General features: G+C 35.7%; 1 protein-coding gene across 11 annotated transcripts in view; it reads left to right on the forward strand.

Moving 5' to 3' along the window:
• Positions 1-21368, forward strand: part of ANKRD12 (ankyrin repeat domain 12) — a 96621-nt gene that overhangs the window by 34024 nt on the left and 41229 nt on the right. For 5 of the 11 annotated variants that reach the window (XM_081561628.1, XM_081561619.1, XM_081561621.1 and 2 more), the window contains 3 exons: positions 8387-8534; positions 16817-16885; positions 20744-20890. Coding sequence is in view for 7 of the 11 variants with exons in the window: in XM_081561619.1 (XP_081417745.1) it covers positions 8387-8534; positions 16817-16885; positions 20744-20890 (364 nt within the window). In the remaining 4 variants the exon portion in view is untranslated. Of the gene's footprint in view, positions 1-8386; positions 8535-14355; positions 16886-20743; positions 20891-21368 lie in introns of all 11 variants that reach the window. The other 6 variants (XM_081561627.1, XM_081561623.1, XM_081561625.1 and 3 more) reach the window with 2 other exon arrangements.

Here is a 21368-nt window from a genome sequence, read left to right on the forward strand (position 1 = left end):
CTTAGGATTTTCTGCATTTGGGATTATGTCATCTGCTTACAGAAATAATTTAACTTCTTTTCCAGTATGAATGCTTTTATTTCCTTTTCTTGCTTGATTGCACTGGCACTCTCTGCTTTTGATACATTTAATTAATTATGGATAAGGTTGGGTTTATAGTTGTCATTTTGCTCTCTGTTCTTATGTTTCAGATCTTTTTCTTCTCCCCTCGCTGCCTTTTTAATATATATATATATTTTTTTTCAGTGCACTATTTAAATTTCTATGTTTTGTGACCATGTTTCTTAAATTATATTTTTAAATGTTGATCTAGGGATTATAATGTGCATGCTAATTACTACAGGTTATTATTGAGTTAAATGCAGTAAAATAAAGCAACTTTGCTCCAGTATAGCTGTATTACTTTCCCTTCGTTTGTGTTATCTGTGTAATATAGATTATATCACATTTGTTGTTAGCCCAACAACAGAATGTTATAATTATTATTTTATGCATTTTTGGTTTTAAAGAAAGAAGAGAATTAAAGAGAACTATATATATTTATATAGTTCTTTGTTTTTACCAGAAATTTACCAGTTCTGGCACTCTTAATTTCTTCTATGAATTCAGGGGACTGATGTCATTTCCTTACCATCTATAAGAATTTTCCTTAGGATTTACTGTAAGGCAGATTCTCAACTGTGATTTCTCTCAGTCTTCGTTGACCTAGGAATATCTTGATTCTGCCGTTCTTAAAAAATGAGTATTTTGAGATATAATTCACATACCATACAATTTACTCATTTAAAATGTAGAATTCAGTTGTACAATCATTACCTTTATCAATTTTAGTATATTTTCACCTGAAAAAGAAACCCAATGTACCTATTAGCAGTAACTCCCCGTTCTGTCCCCAAATCCCACAGCCATAGATAGTGTGAATAAGCCTACATTCTGTCTCTATAGACTTTCCTCTTCTGGATATTTCACCTACGTGGAGTTGCACAGTTTGTGATCATTCATGACTGTTTGCCTTTATTTTATTGGATATAGAATTCTTACTTGACTTTTTTTCCTTTTAGTATTAATAGATTGTCATCACACTTTCTTGCTTCAAGTGTTTCTAATGAGAAGTCAGTTGTTAATTGTGATGAATTTTTTTCATTGCTGTTCTTTTTTTTTTTCTTTAAATAATTTGACTGTAATGTGTTTAGGATCCCTTTTTGATTATTCTACCTGGAGTTTGTTGAGTTTTTAGGATCTGTACATTAATATTTCATGAATTGGTGTGTTCAATTTACTGATTTTTTTTTTTTTTTGCCATCTCACATCTGTTGTTGAACATACCTAGTATCTTTTCAGTCATTCTGCTTTTCAAATCCAGTATTTCCATTTGGCTTTCTTTGTAATTTTCCTTTGTTCCAAATCTCTTATATGATAAGTTGTGGTACTTTGATTCTTTAAACAATGTTTTCTTTCTTTCTGATAGTTACTTTACAGTCTTTGCCAAAGCTAGTATCCTGACCCACTCAGAGAAGTTTCTGTTGAATACTTTTTCCTCGCTTTCCCATCTGTCTTCATTTTTGTTGAAAACTAAACAGTTTGGGTCATATATTACAGCAACTCTGGTTTCTCATTATTTTCTAGTAAGATGTCAGGTATTTTGGAGATTTGTTACTTTGTCACAACCACCGGGGTCTAGTTTGGGGGTGTTGTTTGTTTGGTCTTGCTTTCTAGGGGTTGCCCCATACTTACATGGGTTAGTCAGCAGCCATTGATTCAGACACTTTGCTGAAACACCATGAGCCAATAAGGCTTCCACCTTCCACTGATAGATTTGCATGTGTGCTGGGGAGTGTGTTCAGTGTTCAGGCATTTTCAAATCCACCTTAGCATTTCCTTTTCATCGGGCTCACCCAGGTCTTCCCTCATGCATGCAGGCTCCTTGTCAACTCAGGGTGTTGTGGAGAACTTGGACCCTCACACATCTCCGCCACTTGAGCACATAGTCTCGGTGTCACTGGGGGTATACGAAGAGGTTAGCCATTCTCTGATCTTCCCCACATGCTTTCCCAGCTACCCTATCAGCCAGGGATGAATGGCTGTCTTATCTAGTGCTCCCCTGGCCCTTTGATTTCTTCAATCTCCCTGTTAAATTTCTGGCTTGTCTATCGGCTGCTGCTCCCCGACAGTGGGACCACACAGCCTTAGCTAATAGAACTGTGTTTTTTGTTCCCTGCTTCCATTTGTTTCCTACCCTGTTGGCTGTTTTTATCAGCGATGTGACTGAGGGGTGAGGTTTTGGCTTTCTATGTCAAGTCATGGTGACTCTGACAGCAGAGACACTGATTTTCACTGCCAGCTCCACCCTGGAACCTTGTCATGCAAACTTAAGCATTAGCCAGGAATGAGAACAGCCCCAGGCAAGAATGCAGTCTTCTTATCCCTAGTTCAGCAGTTCTTACTGAAAATGCTTCTCAATTTGTTTGTTTTTGTTCAGTTTATGGAGCCTTGAAATTTTTTTTTTTGACAGTTTTGTCTAGGCTCATAGTTTTTTTTTGCAGAGATAAGTTGCCAGTATCTTCATTCTACTATAGACAGAAGTTTTCCCAGATGTATTTTAATGTGCCAAATCTCAAGGAGAATGAGTTCACTAATTTACCTGTTTTATCCAACAAACCTCATATGGGATGCTTTTTTGTGTTGTGTGCCTCTCCTGTGAACCTTTGAAACAAAACAAGTGGTTAATGTTTGGTCTAAATCTTTATGAAGACTCTTAAGTAACTGCTTTGGCTCTTTCTGAAATGCTTTGCTCTCAGGACCCCTTAATATTTTTCAGCATAACTGAGGAGGCAGAAAGCCTTTTTTACAAATGAGTATGTCTATTGACATTTACATAATCAGAAATGAAAACTGAGAAAAAATTTATGTGTTTAATAATTGGTCTAAAAACTGTTACATATTAAGAATATATTTTTATGAAACTGTATGTTCCAAGACAGTATCAGGGAGAAGATTGTCATTAGTTTTGCAAAATATCTTTAATGTGTGGCTTAACAGAAAGATATTCAAATTATTTGCTTCTGCAGTTCATGTGTTCAGATATCTCTTGTCACATAATCTTGAGTCAAATACACACTTTTTAGAGAATGGGAGACAAAAATACACTAACGTCTTATGTGTTATTGTGAGCTTATTTCTGACCTTGCAGGTCCCCTGAAGTGATCTAAGGGACCGCACTTTGTGAACTTGTGTACCGTTGTAGGAAGCACACTAATGAAAGTGTTCAAGTGTACAGTGATGGGACAGAAGAGAAAAGCAGTCCGTTTATGGGCGTTCAGGGGGTCTCACAGTGGAAAAGATAGGTAATCTGGATTCTCATGGATAAGTACATACGTGACCAGCAGGAAAATGAGAGTAAATAGTAGTCTTAAGCAGATGTACAAAAGACAAGAATCTGTTAAAGTAGTGCACACAAAGTTAGGATGTAGCCTATGAAGGATGGAGGATAGGAAATAAGCTTTAGACAGGGACCAGTTCATTATGGCCTTATATTCCTTGCTAAAGATCTTGAAATTTATCCTGTAGCCAGTGAGCCATAGGGAAGGGCCGTAGCAGAGACCAGTAGTATTATTTAAAAATCCAAAGAGAAGGCAGTGTGGGCAGTGACTGAGGATAGAGAGAAGTGGCAAGTCTGAAAGACACTGAATTACTGAGATTTACCTGTGTATGTAGAAAAGTGGTCTGGGTCCACGCTGAGGTTGATTGGACTGTTCCCTGAGAGGGCACTCAGGAAAAGCAAGAGGTTGTTTCAGGAAGCACGTTTGGTTTGTACTTGTTGAATGAAGTCAGCCATCAGAACATCCAATAGAAGTATCAGTAGACATAACGAGACTAGAGCTGAGAACAGCTAAAAGGAAATTAAAAGTATGAGTATTTGTGGAAAAGTGACCTATAGGTATGATGATGTCACCCAAAGAGAGTGGGGCAGGAGCAGAGTAGAGTATACCTTGAGGAATTCATACATTTTAGGAGGGATCAGGAGAGGACGAGAGAAAGCAGAGGCTGCACGGCCGAGAGTGGCCAGATGCCACAGCGGTGAATGGGAAAGATGAAGTTGTTGGGTTTTGTCAGTGGAGATACCTTACAGTGATCTGGGTAGAGGAAATCTCAGAGTTGTGGGGACAGGATGCAATGTTAGATTTGAGGAGAGAATTAGAACTTTCACTTCTAAATGCTTAAGTGTAGTGAAGGTTGCATTTGTTAAATTACACTTGAGACTACTTGATGTCAATTTTTGGATTTGAATTTATAAGGCCAAAATTGTTGAAGCTTTTAGTCTTCTAGGTACTTTGTTTTATTTTTTGATGATTGCCACTAAATACGCAGTAGTCCTGAGCATTGCCTTCATAAAAGTGTGATTTCTTAAAACTGTAGAGGCAAGCAAAAAAGCAAAAACTTTTACTAATATATTTCTGTTAAAAACATTGCTTAGGTAAGTTAAGAATGCTTACTAATCATTAGGTTTATAAAATAAATAGGAAGAATAAATACAAACTGTTACATTCTTAACAGTTGGCTTACCCAAAGGGATATATTTAACTGTTCTCAGCCTCAGTTTAAGCATTCATTGTTTTTTCAAGAGCACACATGTGTTTGTGTAAGGGTCAGAAGCCCTTCTGAAGCAGTGTGCATGGTGCTTAGTACTGCCATGCTCTGGATCTCCGAGCAGCTTGACATCCAAAGCTGCTGTTAGAAGTAATTTTTTTTCATTTTAAATAAATATTTGACAGCTTAAGAGAGGAAGGGCCGTAATACCCATTCCAAATTTCTTGCTTATAGACTATATGTTACTACTGTTTCTTATGACAAAATTAGAAGGGAGGAGAGAAGGTGACGTGATTATCTTTTTTCACTTATTTATTTGCAAAGCATATTCTTAGGATTGTCTTTTCTTAGTGAGTTATTGACCTTGAAGCCAATTTCTAGCTCCTGCTGAGTTTTTCCTCCCATAAAATTTTTAGAAATGAATCTGTAGTTGTTCTCTTATGTGAATAGAGACCATATTTATAGCTTAATATAACACAAGACATTGCTGTTAAGAGATTTCTAAATTTAAAAATAACCTGAACCCAAACTTAATTTCTTAAATGCATTCAAATAGACCATATTTTAAATAATAATTCTGTAGCAATATGCTTTTTATATTAAATGATTTTATTACCTTATTAAGTATCACAATAGTTAGGCGTTCATCAAAAATACCTACTCAAAATTCTTCAAATATTTTATCCTTTTACTGACAATCTGTGGGATTTTTTTCCCTATTGGTTTTAGTTTAGAAATTTTTCCACTGAAACATTTCTAGCTATAAATTGGTGTTTATAATTTGCAAAACAGAGTCTTTTATCAAACATTTTCTGATAGTCTAAATCTCGAGTTCCATTCATGAAGTGTGAAAGAGTGGATGTTAATCTGCTGCTGCTGCTAAGTCGCTTCAGTCGTGTCTGACTCTGTGCGACCCCATAGACGGCAGCCCACCGGGCTCCGCCATCCCTGGGATTCTCCAGGCAAGAGTACTGGAGTGGGTTGTCATTGCCTTCTCCAGTTAATCATCTACCTTCCTGAATAGCTCTGTCCTGTCCTTTTCATCATCAGTGAAGGTTCAGTCTTCATTATCTCCTGTTCTCTCCACATGATAATTGAGAACTTTGTTTATTCAAATAATGTAATATATGTTCGCTGTAGAAAAATTTAAAAACATAGAAGCATAATGAAAATAGAAATTGCTTTGTTTAAGATGAAGGATCTTTGAGGTTTTACTCTAGCCTATTTACACGCTAATTAGTTTCATGGACTCTAGCAGAAGACATGAGACTCCTGGGTCAGATAGAAAGGAAAGTTTTTTTTCACATAGCCATCGCAGTAGCCATATATCAGTGTTTGTGTCTGTTGTCAGAGCCCTGTTTCTCACAAAGGGATGTAGTGAAGGCCAGTGACAACTACATATACAGTGGATTGTGTAACGGGAGAGGAACCCCAAATCTTTTTAATGGAAGGTAAATCTACCTGACCTTAGCCCTAAAGAGAGAAGTTATATATTGAACAGTGAACAGATCTGATCTACCCTTTGCTGCAGAGGAAGACACTGTCTCTGTCTTCCAAGGCTCTTCTGTATACAGATAACTTTGAAAAGATACAACAAAGGGATTTATTTAGTGCTTCTGTTTGCTAGATGTACAGAAATGCAAGAAAGCCATGGTGAATTGTCTCCCAGCACACCTGCAATGCCATTACCCACAGATAGCCATTAACATTTTGATTTGTATCCTTCAAGGGTTTATATATGTATATATATTTTAAGTTATCTTCAGGTAAATTTATACCTCTTCTTTTTTCTATCTTCTTGAGTTTGTAAAGACTACCAGCACCTTGTTGAGTATCAGCAGTGATTGAAGGTCATTCTTGGCTAACTGTTAATACGTTCATGTTGTGTGTGATGGCTGTTGTAGGTTATTTTAAGAAAAACATTAGTGTAAATGAAAAGCACTTAACATTTTAAAATGAAAAAATCTGTTAGGTTTATTATGTCATCGTATGAAAGAAGAATGTGCCAGTGACCCTCTCCTGGATAGACAAGAGTATTGATATTAATATATAAATACTGTTTGATAACTCAGAAATTTTAGGACAATCAGAAGTAACTATTTCTTTTGAAAGTTACTTTCCCCCGATCTGAAAATAATTTTTAGTGTTAAGATTCTCACAAAAGCACTTTGTTTGGGTAACAGTTTTGACAGTTTTACTTGAGAACAGAGTAAGTTGGTAGCAGGTAAGAATATTCACACTTAAAGTGAAAGTCGCTCAGTTGTGTCCAACTCTTTGGGACACCATGGACTATAGCCTGCCAGGCTCTCCAGGCAACAATACTGGAGTGGGTACCCGCTCCCTTCTCCAGGGGATCTTCCCAACCCAGGGATTGAACCTAGGTCTCATGCATTGCGGGTGGATTTTTTACTGTCTGAACCACCAGGGAAGCCCAAGAATACTGGAGTGGGTAACCTTTCCCTTCTCCCGGGGATCTTCCTGACCCAGGAATCGAACTGGGGTCGCCTGCATTGCAGGTGGATTCTTTACCAGCTGGGCTATCTCGAAGCCCTGTATGAATATTCACATTAGTCTCCAAATTATTGCATAGGAGAACATGATTGATATAGTCTTGCCTACACTTTTCATGTAACATATTAACACGTTGGTTTCTTTTCACTTGTTTATGTCACAGAACAGTATCTTAACATATATGCAAGGTAAAAGGGACTTCTTAATGTTTTTCTTAGATTCTTTTGTTAATAACAAAATATTTGTATTTCTAAGGCAGATCTCTTGAACTTTGTTGGCTAACCTTTTTATTAATCATGCCTTTTTACTTCTGATAGTTTGACATCTGGGGCCTCACTGACCTTGGGCAGACTGTCCTTCCCAGGGCCACTCAGTTCCCAGAGAAAATAAATAGCTCATTTGTGACCACACCTTTCATTTGCAAACCAGCAATCCAGGGTTCATCTCTAACCACCAGCTCTAGCAACTCTTGTACTCTATACCACTGTCTCCCTGCCCTGATGGTTACCCCAAAATAACCGTCAGATACCAGACAACTAGAGAAGTGACACGTATACCCCAGAGCCTGCACAAGTTATGCAGACTAGCCAACCCTAAACCTGCTTGCTCTCCTAGCCTTTTCCTGTGGAAGCCACACTAAACCTTCCTCTTGCCTGCCTTTCCCTCCCTCTGCCTCCCCGAACTGGCTAGGTGCTTCCCCAGGAGAAACTGCATTGCACGTGTGACATGCCCTCTTTTCTTGGGAGCTGTGAGTGACAAACTCTCTTTCCACTGACAGTGATCTCCTGACCTGTTGGCCTCACTATGCCAGAATAATAATAAAATTGACCATTTAAAACAGCATTGTAAGCAAAAGGCATGCCTGTGAAGCTCCATTTCATTAGCAGAAGTGAAAAGACAGCTCAAGAGGATTTTCCTTTACACCTAGGAAATAATTTGATGGTTTTATTTTTCAGTAATCTTTACTGCTCAATTCAATCTAGAATTCTTTTTCTGATTTATGTATTTGTTTATTGGATGATGTCTGTCTTAGACATAGAGTTCTATTATATTCAAGATATTTTGTTTTACTGTTATTTTAAATTATATTACTAAATGAAAGGGAATATGAAACAAATTAGAAAACATGTTATTGTTGAAAGTGGGCCTTGAAGACATTGAATATGATGGTAGTTTGTAATGCCCTTTCAACTTTTGTGTATGAAAGTTTCCTTCATAAAGTATTTTTTAATACTGTACTGTTTAGCTAGTATCATTATAACTTTATTCATGTTTAATTTTTTAATAGAGTAAAGACAAGATTGCATCCTATAGCAAAACTCCAAAAATTGATCGAAATGATGTGGGCAAGGAGATGAAAGAGAAATCGTCCATGAAACGTAAACTTCCTTTTACCATCAGCCCATCAAGAAATGAAGAGCGAGATTCAGACACAGGTAGGAAAATTTGTTGTTTTCTAGTAAAATCATTATCTTTCTTTTACTATGATTTTATCATTCCTCTTGCACTACATTTTATAGAGAAATATTTGTATTTCAGAATTTCAGGTTTATCATTGGGGCAGAAATTCATATACTCCTTGCCCAAATATAATTTCTGTCATAGATAAAAGCAGTTTTTTCTTAGTCTCAGTGTTCATTATAGACCTCTTACCATTTTAAGAACTCGATTTCTTGGGGAGCATTTCAGTGATGAAAATTTACTCAGTTACATGGATGTGGTAGATTTGAGAAAGAGTTGTTCAGTTTTTGTGGACAAATTATTGAACCTACCAAAGGAAAAAAAACTTAGACATTTTAGATTCAGAAATGAATCAGAAATATGTCCCTTCCAAAACAAGAAGAAAAATATTGAGGCTGCCTCAGTCCAATTCATAGTACTTTTTTCCTCAAAACTCTCACTATATCAGGAATGATACTTGACATCAGTCAATCCCAGTTATTCATAATAGATTAGAACCTTATGACCACTATCTATAAATACTAGATTGTATTTTAGCCCTGAGATAGTCATTTCCTAAAACTCATATAAACTTGAATGTTTATTGTATGTTTATCATAATTGTTTTATCCCCTGAATGCAGTATTAATAATGAACTGTTGTTAAGAATGTTTTAGTTTTTAGTTTCACTCACAGAAAAAAATCAGTATTACATTCTAAATTTATGTACAGAGATTATATCCTGCTTTTATCTTTCTAGCCACCTTAGTCATCAATATAGAAATAATCTTGACTCCAGAATCTTTGAAAATGCCCTAAGGACTTTTGAAATGTGTTATGCTAATATAGCTTTAGAAAATAATCTAATTTTAGTGTACACTTTTGGTAGTAGCTAGGTTTCCTTTTGTGTATTTGGCTATTTCTCTTAGCTTGAATTAGAAGTTTTTCTTAAACACTTATGACATTTTTAAACCTTAAAAATTGCTCTTTTTTTTGAGTAATTAAGAAATTATGCGCTTTGTTCATGTTAAGTTACACTGCCTTCTAAAGGTTCAGGTTTTTTTCTTTTTTGGTTTTTTTTTTGAAGCCTGGTCCTCCTTATTTTTCAGCATTGTTTTCAAGGTTATGAGGTCATTTAGCTGAGAAGAAGGTGCTTATGTGCCTTCAGGAATAAAGGTTTTAATTTCTCTCATACTTTCTCCTTGGAAGTCCTTCTGCTAGTCATTTTTAAAGTACTTACATTAACTAGGTTGTTTTCCAGTGACAGTGTTCTCCTACTAGTAGTTTGAAGAAGAGACTTAGAAAAATTCAAAGGTTGTTAACATGTTTTTCAAAATATATAAGATTTCAAAATAACACACTTCCCAGGAGGACCCTTGTTATTAGATCAGGTGGGTTATTTGTCTTTCATTTAGTGTAAAATAAAGGAGAAAGACTTAGGAAGACATGAACTTCAGGCACTGAATGAACATAGTCTAATTCATATTTTATTGATGGGATTAATGCTTTTCTTTGCTACAGTCTTTCCACTATTTGAATTTAATAGGACATTGTAGCTCTCTCTCAGACTTGTGTAGTATGAACATTTTTTTTTCAAAGGTCACATGCTAACATCAAATAAGATTTTGATGGATTTAAATATATATCTGTAGTTTTGGTAGTCTGAATTTATAAATTTTAGTAAGTAACAGATGAACACCTTAGTTTTGCATGAATGCACATACACACACATCCAAAACATTGAGAAGAATTTCCCCCGGCCCAAGGAAAAAGGTCTTATTTACAATTAAGCTGTCTTATTTTCATAATTTTAAAAAGGGTCCAGAGTACCATTTTAAATATGTTTTAAATATGAATGATAACTGTAGCACCAAAACTCATATTTGACATTGATCTTTTTAATAGTCTAGATCATTAGCTGAAACTATACAGAGTGAAGTATAGAAGGGAGAAATACAACATATATGGCAACACTTAATCTAATTAAAGTTCTCTAACATGTGAAGGAAAAAAACACAGAAATTGGAGAATGGACAAAAGGTACAAGCAGGTAGTTCAGAACACCAGAATTACAGTTGACAAATATATGAAATAATAGTACTCAAGGAAATAAAGTTTATAATGACTGACAAAATTATCGTTGGTTTAAATCATACAAGGGCTTCCTTGGTGGCTCAGCTGGTAAAGAATCCACCTGCAGTGCGGGAGACCTGGGTTCGATCCCTGAATTGCGAAGATCCCCTGGAGAAGGGAAAGGCTACCCACTCCAGTATTCTGGCCTGGAGAATTCCATGGACTGTATAGTCCATGGGGTTGCAAAGGATCAGACACGACTGAGTGACTTTCAGTTTCATTAAATCATACACAAACTGGTCACAGATTTAAAATAGGAACTTGCTTTAGTTTGTCTAAGTTATAGAACTACCTTGATATAACAACATATGTTAAAAACTAAATTTGTTAACATTTGACTTACTCTTTCTTTTGGCATTTATTCAATATAAATAATTATTGATGAGAATGAAAACTATCTTCAAGTATATTTCTCTCAACTTTATAATAGAAAAAAAACAGGAAAGGACTGTCAGGTAATAAAGGATTTGTTTAATTATGGTAAATACTGAGGAAATACCTTTTACCCGTAGAAGAATAAGCAGTATGGAAAGATGTTCATAGTATACAAATTGAAAAAACAGGTTATGAAATAATATGTACTGTTTGATTGCATTATGTCATATTCTTTATATTTGTATATATGCATACGCACACAGATATTAACATACATACAGAAAGTGAAAATTGTTTAAGTATAAAGACTGTTTCATTGTAGAACTAAACCTAAACCTGGTGAGTTATTAAGGGTCCTGAATAAAAATGTAAATATTATGAACCCTGAGTTAGTGAAAAGTGAAAGAATAGGGAATGGGGGGAAAAGGAGAAAAAGCTGAGTGCTACTCAGCTCATCATCTCTCATGACAAGGGATTAACTGAAATTGTCTAAAACTGAAATTTTTTTCAAAATTATTGCTTAAAACTTTTAATCTTTCCTTATTTAAAATTTTATCTGTATGTTTATATATATGCCTATTTTTATATTTTAGCATATGAATCTCGTGTAGAGAAGAAGTGATTCCTTTAGTTCCTTTTCTTTTTATGTTGAATTAAACTAAAGTTAATCTTACAGATTGTTAAAGATCAAACATATGTATGGTATTTTCTTCCTCTTACATAAGTTGATTTCTCTCTCTCTCTGCCCTGATCCCTCTGTCTTTACGTACGTTTAGAAAGGTACTTTGCATGATACTCAGGAGATGTTAACATGTTGTTTCCAGGATTGGAGATGACTTGTTACTTTCTTCTTTGTATTCTTTTATATGCCTTGAATTTTTAACATGACAGACATACATTATTTTTATAAAACAACCATCATTATTTTTTTTAAAAGACATTCATATTGTCCAAGAAAGATTCAGTGGTTCTCATAATCAGCAGTAATGCCATCAACCAGATGAGTCATTCCTAATCTTCATTTTGAGATAGCCTAGTGTGTCTTAAGGAGAAGACAGTGGCACCCCACTCCAGTACTCTTGCCTGGAAAATCCTATGGACGGAGGATTTTCCGTCCATGAGGTTGCTAAGAGTCGAATACAACTGAGCGATTTCACTTTCCCTTTTCACTTTCATGCACTGGAGAAGGAAATGGCAGCCTACTCCAGTGTTCTTGCCTGGAGAATCCCAGGGACGCGGGAGCCTGGTGGGCTTCTGGTCGCACAGAGTCGGACACAACTGAAGCGACTTAGCAGCAGCAGCAGTGTGTCTTAAACTCTTTAAATTCTCAATTATTTCATGTTTATTAATTTTTTAAAAGATATCACTTTCTAGAAAAGTAGTTGCATAACTAGACAGATAAAATTTTGAGGGAAATTACAGCATAATTCAAAGTGTTGCCCATGAGTTCTTATAGCTGTATCATAATTGTCTTCATTTCGACAAATCTCCAGCATAACTACTTATATCATTCCAGTATCTATCCCACATTGTCCTGTCCTATTAGAGAGTTTCTATAAATTTTGTCCCATGAAATGTTAAGAGGCTTGTCATACAGTAACTCACTGAGCCTATGGAAGTAACTACTTCTGATCTAGAAAATGAATGGTTTCTTTACAGCTACATCATCAGCTTGCTTTATCACCATTTTTTAGCTTTTACTTTCGGTCTTTCCCAGCCTAGAATCCAGACAAGATAAGTTATTATAGTTATAACAGAGAGAAGTCAGAGCCTAGTGTTTCTTATCAGGGGCTGTTGAGTCCGACAGACCAGTGTTGAGTTCTTGCTCTGGCCAGATTAGCTGAGTTCCTTGTAAGTTCCAGTTGTCTCACCTGTAAAAGTGCATATATAATACCAACTTCAGAAATTGTGATCTCTGAGTGACATAACATATAAAATCAGTTTGCAGTATATTAATTAAAATACAAAACTGACTTAGAGGTTTTTCATCTACTGCAGTAAGAGCAGGCATAGGCAGTGCAACAGTTCAGTAATACTGACAAGGACTAGGTTCCTTTCATATTTCTGCTCTGCCACCCTTAGCTTGTTATATAGGCTTTGTCCTTTAGCATTTTGCCTTATAGTCACAGGACATCCTTCCTGGGCAGGAAAGACCAGTGACGCTTTTTACCTGTGAAACAACCTCCCTGGAGACTTTTGCCTGCCCCTCAACTGGTTAGGCTCTGATAGTTGCAGGAAAGTCTGAAAAGTTGAATATTTTTGAGCTGGGTATATTGTCACTCTGATCAAAGTTGGGGTGTTCTATTAATAGAAAGAAGATAATGAATATTTAAAGTAGGCACCTTATAATACTGATATGGCTTCCCTGGAAGCTCACTGTTAGAGAATCTGCCTGCCAATGCAAGAGACATGAGTCTGATTCTTGGGTTGGGAAGACCCCTTGGAGAAGGAAATAGCAACCCATTCCAGTATTCTTGCCCGGGAAATCCCATGGACAGAGGATCCTGCCAGGCTATGGTAAGTGGGGCCACAAAAGAGTTGAACACGACTTAGCAACTGCTGCTAAATCGCTTCAGTCGTGTCCGACTCTGTGCGACCCCATAGACGGCAGCCCACCAGGCTCCCCCGTCCCTGGGATTCTCCAGGCAAGAACACTGGAGTGGGTTGCCATTTCCTTCTCCAACTTAGCAACTAAACAACAACAAAATATTAAAAACTGATAACTGCTGTTATCTTTAATAGTTGCTAATATTTCTACTGAGTGAACTTTATTCCTACTCTATCCACCATAAAATCATACTGATTTTCTTTCCTAGTCTAATGGCATTCATTGGATGCCATAACAGTTCTTTAACATGAAAGTACTGAACTTGACTGCTTGAGGCTACACATGAGTGAGTCTCTCCTTGGCCTCCAGCCTACATTTGAATTATTTTGTTATGAGTAATGCCATAAGAGTCTTTCCAGATTGTGTTTTTGTTATACCCTGAATTTTTTCTTATTCATTCCAAGAGTAAAGTTATAGGGTTAAAAGGATACAGCGTTGCTATGACATTTCTATAAAATAATTTTACGTAGTTACAAAGTCTTCCAGCATGTATATTTATGTTCTTTAATCTCAAATAACATCAGGGCACTTTTTTTTTTTTTTAGGTTTGATAGATCTAATTATCTATAGTGATAAACCAGTAGTATTTCATTTTAGTTTGCATGTTTAAGTAAAAAAAAAATACAACATTCTTTACTTCTTAAAAAATGTTTATTTCTTCTTAATAAGCATTATCTGTTTGCTTACTGCGTTTTTTCTAGTGGCGTATGTAAGTAATGTGCGAATAAATGTGGAAGGAGAAGACGCAGAGAGGCACAGCATGCTGCGTTCCCCAAGGCCCGGTCACAGCTGCAGAGTGTGTCCGCATGCTCTGAACTCAGTCTCTGCCGGCCATCCATCAAGGCCTGCTTTCCTGAGGCTTTGATCCCATTGAAGGATCTACCCTATTTAATGACTCAAGCAACTTTGGAGAGGGCAACTTTTTAAAAAAGAAAACAAATGTTACTTTTCTGTTAACTGTGTTAAAAGTAACAGATAAAATTAATGTTTTGCTTAGTAAGGATACTCATCTTTTGGTGATTTTCATGGAGATTGTCAATAATAGATTTATTTTTGTCCCTTCCCCCAGATATTTTATTATAAAAATTTTCAAATATATAGTAAAAAATTTAAAAGTCATTCTTGATTTTAGTAAAATAAGAATTTACTGTGTAACACAGGGGACTACTATTCAGTATCTTATAATAACCTATAATAGAAAATAATCTGGAAAAAAAACATATATAACAATCACTGTGCTGTACACCTGAAACCAACACAGTATTGTAAATCAACTATACTTTAATTAAAAACACAAAAGATAGCTTTTAAAATACAAGTATTGCTTGTCTTGCCTGCTGCAGAGAATGTATCAGGGAGAGAGGATCACTCTGCCTAGCACTCTGGGTTTACAAAGACCTCATAGGTAGCGATAGTCTCATTATGGTCAAGTCTCAGTATAGCACCGAAGGAAGAAGCAGTTGAGTAAAAGGACAGAATATGGAAGCTTTTAATTTTCTAGCTCTTTAATTAAATCTTTATAGAATACATATACAGATACCCCAAATATGAACATACTTATTTGAGTAAAAGCCGAAGGGTGTGTGGGGTCAGGATAGATTAATTACTTCCACAGGAAGGTTTGGATAAACTATGAAACTGCTTTCTTATATTAATGAATGTAATTGAAAGCAAGTTTATTTTATACACTATTCTTTAATTGATCGCAATAATATGATCTGCTTTCACTTATCCATTTAATTCATTTTGTTGGTGCAACATATTAGTTGCCACTTTGCTTTGCAACCTGTGGAGGCCTTTTTAAATTTTTGTTTATCTTGAAATGTCAATATTCTTCATAGAATTCTTCTAGTTGTTAACTTAATGGTTTTGTTAACAATTACAAAAAGCAAATGTAATTGTTTATTGAAAGGCTTGTGATTCAGTCTGTTTACCCATTGGCTCTAGAATTGGTCTAAATGTTATTTTATTAATGATTTTCCTTTCAATTGAGTGAGCTTTCTCATCACTAAACTTTTAGGCTTATCTTTTTTTGCAAATATTATGTTTAGGAGTTACTTGTTCTTTAAATTTTTTTCCCCCAATATTTTTGTTTTTTACTTATACCTAACTGAACTCATCGGAGAAGGCAATGGCACCCCACTCCAGTACTCTTGCCTGGAGAATCCCATGGACGGAGGAGCCTGGTAGGCTGCAGTCCACGGGGTCGCTAAGAGTCGGACGACTGAGCGACTTCACTTTCACTTTTCCCTTTCATGCATTGGAGAAGGAAATGGCAACCCACTCCAGTATTCTTGCCTGGAGAATCCCAGGGACGGAGGAGCCTGGTGGGCTGCCGTCTATGGGGTCGCACAGAGTCGGACACGACTGAGGCGACTTGGCGGCGGCAGCAGCAACTGAACTCATGAATAGTGTCTATAGTAATCATTCTGGAAAGAAAACTATGAGCCAATGAATTGAGATTGTAAAGATTAGAGTAATATTATTTTAAGTTATAATAGCATGTTGTTTGTAAGTAAAAATATTTGCTCTGGCCATACTGTCAAAAGTCAGTTCTCCATATTCTTAATTGTCTAATTTATTGAGTTGTTAGGCAGCATTCCGTTTCTTAGCTGATAAATTTTGTTTTGCTTTAGCCTGCTTTCTTTCTAAGAGGTGGTCAGTGTAATAATTCATAGTATTTGAAATGTTCATAGTTTATAGAAATATTTGGTCTGGAATGATACTGTAGTCCAAAATGTTCTATTGTCTTCTGAGTAGTTTTGGCATTCGTAGAACAAAAAGGATGATTCAAGTCTTTATTCAAATTCTCTAAAGGCAAATTCTAAACAGAAAAGCAGTTACAGAGTACTGTTTCTTTTATCAATATTCAGAGATTGAAAAAATATTCTCAAGAAAGATGATGTTTTAATAAGCAGCCTCAGTAATAACTATTATTGCAACCTACATAGTTGACTTTCTTAGCTTTAAGACCAAAGAAACTGAAATCTTAGGTATTGGCCAAACCTGTGTTTTAAATGTACTTTTGGCTTTACCTTAAAAATAATCTTTTGGAAAAACAGTGATACATCATTGTGGTCTTTTGAAAAATGTTGGTTTGTTGAATTCTGCATTTCCCTTCGTATGCTTGTTTCTCTTCTCCTGTCTCTTCTCATTCTGTAGATTCAGACCCAGGACATACAAGTGAGAATTGGGGGGAGAGACTTATATCTTCTTACAGGACATGCTCAGGTAACTAGATTATCAGGGGTTCCTGTTAGCCAGTGGTTTCTGTCACATTTATAATTAATTCTTGTACTATAAATAACTTATTTTCAAACCAGCATATAGATGTCTGTGGTTGAATAAGTGACTATATGAGTGACATAAAATTTTCCAGCCTCATTTGAGAGCTCCCATGTACCATGTCCAAGACATGTTCTGTGTGGATGCTGCAAGCAGGATCCTGCACACAGCCACTCAGGCATGCAGCACAGCTGGGGGCCCATTCACGTAGAAGAATATGATAGGTACACCCTTGGAGCTGTGCTGAGCAGCGACCCCTGTGGGAAGGTGCCCTGGTCCTCCATCTCTTAGCTGTACACCCTTCACACGTTATACCACACATAGTGATTTTCATAGACAGTATCATCTTACTCTTAAGCATGCAGTGTGTTTTTTAAAACATATTAAAAATTTTTTCAATTGACCTCTTTAGTCTGTTGACTTTGCTGCTGCCCCTGTTGAATTTAAAAATGGATTAAAACACCCAAGTTTTCTGGAGAAATGCCATCAAAGAGTAAATGTATCCCCTAGTATGTGAAAACTAAATTAGCTAGGTGTTTTGATTCTTTTTTTTTTTACTTAGCTTACATTCTTATCTCTGACTTTTTAAATGTAAAATATTGTTTAGTCCCTCAGTGTCCAGTTTTTCGCATATGGCCTTTAACTGTAAAAACTAAAATAAAATTTCTGTTTCCAATATACTTTGTATTTATTTTATAAGTTTGTGGAGTTGGTGTACAGCGAAGTAATTATTCTTAAAATTATCCTGAAAGCTGTTAATTGACCTGATAAGTCAGTAATACTTAGTTATCAAAATTCGGCAATGGCTTGTCTACAGTCAGCATTAAACTGAACAGATCTACACTTATTGTGGAGTTAGTGGTACTTTCCTAAAATGGGGCCCCTGAGTACCAAGGCACACCTAAAAGAGCAGTATGTGATGAAATGGCCTGTGGTCTGAGGATCATGGCTGGAAATCAGAAGATAAAAGCACTCACCTGTCAGAAACTGTAGATATTGCAGAACCATCTGTATTTGAATTGTAGCTCCCACAGTTTCATTCCTTATACTGTGACTGCTTTGTGGGAAAATGTATTTCTAAGACACTGGTAGGCTTATGAACTAGTTCCTCAAGAAAAACATTTTTGTCTCTTCTCAATAAATTTAATTGAGATGTGACCGTGTTGAGCTGTTTATTCTGATAAGACATGGGAAGAAAGCACTGATTTTCGGGATTATAAGACTGAGATATCTCTGTAATTCTAAAGGTCCTCTGAACCTTGAAGCAAAAAATACTGGATTGTTGAAAAGGCTGTATCTGTTTTTCTTTAGTCTTAAGTGAACCACCTGGATTTTTCTTTAAAAATATCTTAAGGTGGTCTTCCCTGGTGGTCCAGTTGCTAAGAATCCATGCTTTCACCGAGTTTTGTTGAATGGTTTAAACATGGAAAAGCACACTTTGGGACATACTAATCTAAGATTTATGATTTTTAAAAATGGTATAAGGTTATCTCTAATCTATCTTACACCAGCTACTGTTCATCTACCTTATTTTCCTGTCTCATGTAAAGCATGAACTCAAGACAGATGGCTAAGGTAACTCAGAGAAAAAATAGTGTTCATATGAATGCTAGTATGAGTTTTTGATTGAACATCTGGAATATATCCAATTTGTTTATTCTTTTCCAAAATACAATACCTTTGTTCATTTGGCAGCATGGAATTTTAATAATGAATTCGTTATTTAAAGTTTTTCTTTTGTAAACTGAGTATCATTTTAGAGTATATTCTTTTTTTAGGAAGTCATTGCAAGTATAGAGGAACATAATTGGTTTTTGCTTTTTGATCTTAATCTTACTGAATTTACTTTATAAAATTTTTTTGGCCACTCCTTCATGACACATGGGATCCTAGTCCACTAACAGGGATCTAGCCTCCATCCCCTTCATTGGAAGTGCAGTCTTAACTACTGGACTGCCAGGGAAGTCCTCAAGCATACTCTTCTTAAAACATTGTGTTACTAAAATGCAGTTAATACCAGAAATCAAGAGTTTGCAAATGAGAGAAGAAAAGAAAAATTTTTTTCCAAAATTTTAAAAGTGTTTTAAGGATAGATACGTATTTTTTATTTTGCTTCTTCTAATTACTAAACTGTACTTTTTTTCTTAAAACAACTTCTTTCTTTAAACTGTTATAAGTATTTTAATTTAAGTGAGAAGTACATTCATTATATTTAAAGATTTGGTATTCATATCGACAACTATTAAAACAACAGTTGTGGTTCCTCATTAAATCTGAGAACCAAAGCATACAGAACGTTATTAGGAAAAAGAATGTGTTTCAGGAAAAAAAAGATTTCTGCAGAAGACCAATTTAGGGGTTTATAATAAATTTAGTAAGTTACATGTAACACTGTTGAAATGGGCTTTATACTAATTGGATCATTAATGAAATGAAAAGTAAGAAAATAGTATATTAGAACTATTAGTAAAGGCTGACTTTAAAAATCTTGGAATTTTTTATTTCTGTTATGTAAAATTCTGCAAATACCAACAAAATGGACATTTTTGGCACTATTGAATTTTGGGTGATTTGTGGGCAGCAGAGTGTAAAGCAGGCCCTTTGATTTTTCCAGGCCTTTAGGATGCCAGTTTGTCCTGATTAACTAAGTAGCACACTACAGGATTTTATGCCTTAAATAATAATACAGTAATATATAAATAGTATCAAACTTTTATTCGTTTCTTGAAAATTACTAGATCAATAAATGCTTATCTCCTGTAGTAGTCTTAACTGCTGGCCACATCTACCTGAGAAAAATGACAGTATTGACTACTAAGCCTTATCTTCTTGCACTCATTTTGCTGTTTTACATTTGTTTGCAATTTTTATTAATTTATTTATAGTTTTGTAGCTCCTCTCTATACTGCAAACCTGGATCAGTAAATCCCAGATGTTGGTACAGGGTTTTCCAGGAAATAGATGCCTAGACAGTTAACAGGCAGCTCATCTCACAGGGCCACTTGAGTTAATTCCCAGAAATGTCCTTAAGGAAGGAGTAACAGGCACCTGTGTTTCTTTGACCTGTGGAATCCAGTCCCATCTGAATTTTCTGGCTCATAACGGGGAATGTTGGCTCCATTGCCAGAGATTTGCCAAATAGCTAAATCTGAGAACTGGCTTTATGATGGATCAAATCTCCTTGAAAAATTTTTAGGCATTTTTGAATCTTTGCAGGATCTCTATTAATTCCCCCGGCCCTTTCCCACACACATATAGAATCTTTAATTTTGCTCAGTTTCAGCTTTGATTAATAGTCTTCCGTGTTCAACTGTCCTGTAACTGCAATAGAGTGATTTGGTGTTATTTTTCAGTAATTACTCTGTGTGATGTGCTTTGTCTTAAACAGCTCCTTAGAAGATGTACAAAGTATTAGCGGAATTAGGTAATGTGAAGGAACATTGCTATACAGGCTTAGGAATAACTGAATAAGATTAGAGTGAATGAAGGAGTTTCAGAGATGTAAAACTAAGGAATGTTTGAAGTGTTATTTAATAGAATCGATTATTAAAATACAGATCTTACTAGGACTAAATTTCCAAATGTTAATTAATTTTTTGAAAATTATACAATTAAGATGTTTTTTCAAAGCATTCAGGGAGAAAATTGTATAATAAAATCCTAGTGCTCTTTTGTCTGCCTGTTGCAAGTTTCTCTGTTGTTTCTCATAAACATGTATCATCTATTTTTAAAAAGCCTCCTTATGCTTTACTTTTGAGTGTTTAAGTTTGTTTCAGATTCTTACATATTTATTAATAATTCCAGAGAAAGAAGGTCCAGAAAAGAAGAAAACAAAAAAGGAAGCTGGAAATAAGAAGTCCACTCCAGTTAGCATTCTCTTTGGTTACCCACTCTCAGAACGAAAGCAGATGGCACTTCTTATGCAGATGACAGCGAGGGACAACAGTCCAGGTGACACTCACCATCATTGAGTTCCTGTGTGTTCATGGTTTCCTTCACATTGTAGCTTTGTCTTGACGGTTATTTTTAACTACTTTAAATGTTTGTCCTTTCTTGTATTTAATCAGTTTCTTATAAGTTTGTAATCTTAACATGTGTTTGTGTGACAGTTGTTTATTGTCTGTCTCATCTACTAGATGAAAAGCTATACAGGAGCCAGGGATCTTGGCTCTTAGCAGACATTCAGTAAATGTTTGTCAACTAAAATGAGTACAGTTGACCTTTGAACAACACAGGTTTGAACTGAGTAGGTCCACATACACACGGATTTTTTTTCAGTAGTATATACTATGCTGCTGCATGATCCATGGTTGATTGAATTTGAAGATACAGACTTCTGGATTTGGAGGACTAACTGTAAGTTGCACACAGATTTTCAAATGTGAGGAGGGTGTATACCCCTGATCCCTGAGTTGTCCAAGGATCAACT

Source organism: Giraffa tippelskirchi, chromosome 14, assembly GCF_054371585.1.
Source record: "Giraffa tippelskirchi isolate mGirTip1 chromosome 14, T2T-mGirTip1v1.2.pri, whole genome shotgun sequence".
NCBI classification, from domain to species: domain Eukaryota; kingdom Metazoa; phylum Chordata; class Mammalia; order Artiodactyla; family Giraffidae; genus Giraffa; species Giraffa tippelskirchi.